Source organism: Terrapene carolina, unplaced genomic scaffold, assembly GCF_002925995.2.
Source record: "Terrapene carolina triunguis isolate 2854851 unplaced genomic scaffold, T_m_triunguis-2.0 Scaffold31355, whole genome shotgun sequence".
Taxonomy (NCBI): Eukaryota; Metazoa; Chordata; order Testudines; family Emydidae; genus Terrapene; species Terrapene triunguis.
In genome coordinates this window covers 28,167-32,903 of record NW_020695706.1, presented here as the reverse complement: position 1 = coordinate 32,903, position 4,737 = coordinate 28,167, and the positions used below count along the sequence as shown (strand labels likewise).

General features: G+C 65.3%; 1 protein-coding gene across 2 annotated transcripts in view; it reads right to left on the bottom strand.

The window, feature by feature from the left end:
- Window positions 1-730: 730 nt before the first annotated feature.
- LOC112116218 (epithelial membrane protein 3) overlaps window positions 731-4,737 on the bottom strand; it is a 5,862-nt gene continuing 1,855 nt past the window's right edge. Inside the window, exons 1-5 of one of the 2 annotated variants that reach the window (XM_024213567.3) lie at window positions 3,271-3,315; window positions 2,959-3,044; window positions 2,420-2,522; window positions 1,513-1,653; window positions 731-1,150 (exon numbers count right to left, since the gene is read on the bottom strand). In XM_024213567.3, coding sequence (XP_024069335.1) covers window positions 981-1,150; window positions 1,513-1,653; window positions 2,420-2,522; window positions 2,959-3,036 — 492 coding nt within the window. In that variant the 5' untranslated portion in view covers window positions 3,037-3,044; window positions 3,271-3,315 and the 3' untranslated portion in view covers window positions 731-980. Of the gene's footprint in view, window positions 1,151-1,512; window positions 1,654-2,419; window positions 2,523-2,958; window positions 3,045-3,270; window positions 3,316-4,737 lie in introns of those variants that run through there. The other variant, XM_026662920.2, reaches the window with a different exon arrangement.

Sequence of the window (4,737 nt, the reverse complement as noted above, 5' to 3'; positions counted from 1 at the left end):
CTTGCTTCAGGCATAAGTGCTGTCAAAGCCACCAGACGGATCAATAAGGTCACTTTTTTATTGTCCAAAGGTATAAATGATGGAGCCCAGGCGCGGGGCTGCGGCTGGCATGTGGCTGGACAGAAGCCGTGTACTGAGATGCTGCCAAAGGAAGGCTCCATGGGAGCCCGGAAATCCCCATCTTGGGAAAGAAGGGGTGTCCCTCCCCTAGGACCACCTTCCTGGTGCCTACCTCCTTTCTGCGGAGGGGAGGGTGCCACACCTGTCACGAAGGGGTGGACCCCACATTTGTAAGCCACGTTCTGGACCAGGATGGTGAGAGCAGATGCCCTGATGGGAGCGGGGGGGCCCTCAGCTGGGCACCAATGCCCTGGTGCCCAGTTCCACCCATCCAGACGCCCGAGTTGGAGCAGAATGAGGCAGTGAGCCAGGAGTTGCAGCCGCGGGAAGCCGGCGCTGGCTCGATCTGAGACCAGGGTGTATGCCCATGGGGGATCTGACACCAGGGCATCTCTGCCAGGCATGGGCAAGGGGTGTGACCCCCAGATTTGTATGCGTGGCACCCATATTTGTAAGGCATGGCCAGGGGGACCCCATCCCCAGCATGTTCAGTGATATGATTGGACAGTGTCACCCCAGGCGGGGGGGGGATCCCCTCCATGACCAGGGTTGTCCCACCCACAATGGGTTGCGGAGAGGGGAGCAGGGGTGGCCATGGGGCCTTATGGAGGCAGGAGTGAACCCTGGCCATGGGCAGGAGGAGAGCAGGTGCCCATGCAGAGGGGGACCTGACCCTGGGGCCCCTGGCATGGGCAAGGCGAAGAGAGCTGGGTGTGGCCAGGACAGGCTCCAGGGCCCCAGCAGCGTGTGACGGTCAGGCCGCCATGGGGCAGGGGGAAGGGATCAGCCCCTGGGGATGACTCCCCCTCCACTGGCATGGGCCATGGTCAGGAGCAGCCCCCCTGTGACGGGGGTGGGGGTCACTCCCTCTTGCGGAGGTGGATGTACATGACGCCACTGAGCAGCGCCAGGGGGAAGGCCAGCCAGGCCAGCACGAAGCAGTAGCCGAAGGAGCCGCCCGGCTGCCGGACCAGGTGAAATTTGCCCACGTGGATGGCGTAGATCAAGGCGGCTGTGAACACCGAGATACCTGCACCGGGGGGCAGGGGGACAACAGAGAGAGGAGGGGTGAGGGGCAGCTTCAGGCCAGAGCAGCTTGGCGTCCGGGCTCCCAGCCCAGCCCCACCAACTGCTAGCCCCCACTCTCCTGCCAGAGCCAGGGAGAGAACCCAGGAGTCCTGGCTCCCAGCCCCCCAACCCAACCACTAGCCCCCACTCCCTTCCCAGAGCCGGGGAGAGAACCCAGGAGTCCTGGCACCCAGCCCCACCCCCCCAACCCAACCACTAGCCCCCACTCCCCTCCCAGAGCCAGGGAGAAAAGTGGTGCTGTGATGCGGCCCCTCTGGGGCAGGGCGCGGGGGCTGGTTACATGGCGCGGGGCTGGGCACTCACAGGCCAAGAGCTGGCAGACGCCGGTGGCATAGAAGAGCCCCCCGCGCTCCATGGTGTAGAGCTGGTACATGAAGAGGACGAAGGCAAAGCTGGAGAAGAGCATAGCCAGGACCATGAGGGCTTGGACGGCGTGGAGCCACTCTGGGGACCGAAGAACAGCCACTGGTGAGACCACAGACCCCTCCTCCGGCGCTGGGACGCAGCCCCTCTGGGGTGGGGCACGGGGGCTGGGTATACGGGGACATCACCCAGCGGTGGGACACGGCCCCTCTGGGGTGGGGCGTGGGGGCTGAGTATATGGGACCCCTCCCCCGGCGCTGGGATGCAGCCCCTCTGGGGTGGGGCGTGGGGGCTGGGTATATGGGACCCCTCCACTGGCGCTGGGATGCAGCCCCTCTGGGGTGGGGCGCGGGGGCTGGGTATATGGGACCCCTCCCCTGGCGCTGGGATGCAGCCCCTCTGGGGTGGGGCGTGGAGGCTGGGTATACGGGGACATCGCCCAGCACTGGGACATGGCCCCTCTGGGGTGGGGCGTGGGGGCTGAGTATACGGGGACATCACCCGGCACTGGGACGTGGCCCCTCTAGGGTGGGGCGTGGGGGCTGGGTATACGGGGACATCGCCCGGCACTGGGACGCGGCCCCTCTGGGGTGGGGTGCGAGGGCTGGGTATATGGGGACCCCTCGCCCGGCGGAGAGATGCGGCCCCTCTGGGATGAGGCACAGGGGTTGGTTATCTGGGGACCCTTTGCCTGGCACAGAGATGCGGCCCTTCTGGGGTGTGGCGTGGCTGGCCCAAAATATCTGGGACTGCCCCATCCCATCATCACCCCGTGGCACTCCCCTACCATCCCCCTCATGCTTACCACCCCCTTCCCCCCATTCCCTGCTCCGGGTCCCCCACTCACGGCTGTCGGCAACAGAGGCGCACACCCAGCTCTGGGTGTTGTTGTCGTACAGACAGTCGTACCACAGATTGACAGTCTCATCATCCGGCAGCACCCACCACGACTGGGGGGATAAGGGGGATTAGCACAGGGCCCTGAGATGCCCTCCCCTCCCCCAGCCTGGGGTCCAGAGGTTACAGCAGGAGCTCTGGAAACCAGGACTCCTGGGTTCTCTCCCTGGCTCTGGGGAGGGAGTGGGGGCTGGTGGTTAGAGCAGTGGAGCTGGGAGCCAGGACTCCTGGGTTCTCTCCCTAGCTCTGGGAGGGGAGAGGGAGCTGGTGGTTAAAAGAGGGGAGCTGGGAGCCAGGACTCCTGGGTTCTCTGCCTGGCTTTGAGAGGGAATGGGGGCTGGTGGTTAGAGCAGAGGGGGCTGGAAGCCAGGACTCCTGGGTTCTCTCCCTGGCTCTGGGAAGGGAGTGGGGGCTGGTGGTTAGAGCAGGGGAGCTGGGAGCCAGGACTCCTGGGTCCTCTGCCTGGCATTGGGAGTGGGGGCGTCTCACCTTGTCCAGAGTGGCGACGAAGAGCAGCACGAGGATGAGGACGTGCAGGGCCGAGATGGCAAAGAGGAGGAAGCTCATGGTGAGTGCTGGGGGGGGGTCAGAGATAGGGGGTGTCAATGGGGAGCCTGGCCATGCCCAAACACCTCCTGAGGCCTGGGCCAGATCCTCACACCCCCTTCGTCAGGACACCCACCAGGCCTTCCCCCCCCCAACCAGCCAGGAGCCAGCCCACACCCCTGTCCCCCCAGATTCCTGGCTACCCCCCAGTCCTTCCGCGCCCCACTCCCCAGTCTCCCGTTCGTCCCCACGCACTTCCCGGTTCCAATCCAAGGGGGAAGACTAACTCTGAGGCGGGAAGTCCCCCCCCCCCCCCCCCCCCCCCCCCCCCCCCCCCCCCCCCCACCCCCCCCCCCCCCCCCCCACATGTACACACACAAACATCCCTCTGTCCCAGCCTCCCCTAATGGGTTCCAGATGCTCCAGGATCATGTGAGCGCTGGGTGTGGGGCTGGATTTCCCCACAGCCACCGTAGAACATGCCCAGCCAGCATCCTGCCCCCATCTGCACCACTGGACCCCACTCACCTCCCAGAGCCAGGAGAGAACCCAGGAGTCCTGGCTCCCAACCTCCCCATTTATCAGATGGCAGGGTGGGATACCGGGGTAGATGGGCCCGGAGGTCTGATCTGGTGGGCAGGAAGGAGGCAGGAAACTGGGGTAGATGGGCCCGGGGGTCTGATTCAGGGGGCAGGGAGGAGGCAGGATACCAGGGTAGATGTGCCTGAGGGTCTGATTCGGCAGGCAGGGACGGGGTGGGATACCGGGGTAGATGGGCCCGGAGGTCTGTTCTGGGGGCAGGGAGGGGATAGGATACCGGTGTAGATGGGCCCGGGGATCTGATCTGGGGGACAGGGAGGGGGTGGGATACCAGGGCCCATCAATTTAGTACTGAATATTTCCTCCTACTCGGGAATTCCCAATTTGTTGCTGGCCTCTCAGCTGGGGCGTGTGGGAATCCCGCCCTCTCCCCGACTCCATCGGCCTCTGGGGTTGGATTCAGGCAAACTCCCCCCACCCCATGTTTCTGTGCCAGTGGCTCTTTATATGGGGACCCCTCACCCGGCGCTGAGATGCAGCCTCTCTGGGGTGGGACGCGGGGGCTGGTTATATGGGGACCCCTCACCTGGCACTCAAATGCAGCTACACTGTGGGTGGGGCGAGGGGGTTGGGTATACAGGGACCCGTCACCGGGCACTGAGATGCGGCCCCTCTGGGGTAGGGCACGGGTACTGGGTATATGGGGACCCCCCGCCGGTGAATTGAGGCAGGCCAAAATGAATCGGTTGTGACTGTGGCAGGGTTCACCCCCCAATTTGTGGGGGAAATAGGGGATATTTACAGAGCATAGACTCAGTATTACAGCTCATTTCAAACATGCTGCATCTGTGAGCACAATGCCCCATAGAGTCTGTGCTGACTGGGGAGAGCGCCCCCTTCTGAGCCGCCAGCCCCACTCCCTGCAGCCCAGCGCCCCCTGCTGAGCCCCGCTCCCCAGCGCCCCCTTCTGAGCCGCCAGCCCGATTCCCTGCAGCCCAGCGCCCCCTGCTGAGCCCCCTGCCCCACTCCCCAGCGCCCCCTTCTGAGCCGCCAGCCCCACTCCCTGCAGCCCAGCGCCCCCTGCTGAGCCCCCAGCCCCGCTCCCCGCAGCCCAGTGCCCCCTTCTGAGCCCCCAGCCTCATTCCCCGCTCCCCAGCCCCCCCTCCTGATCCCCAGCCCCAC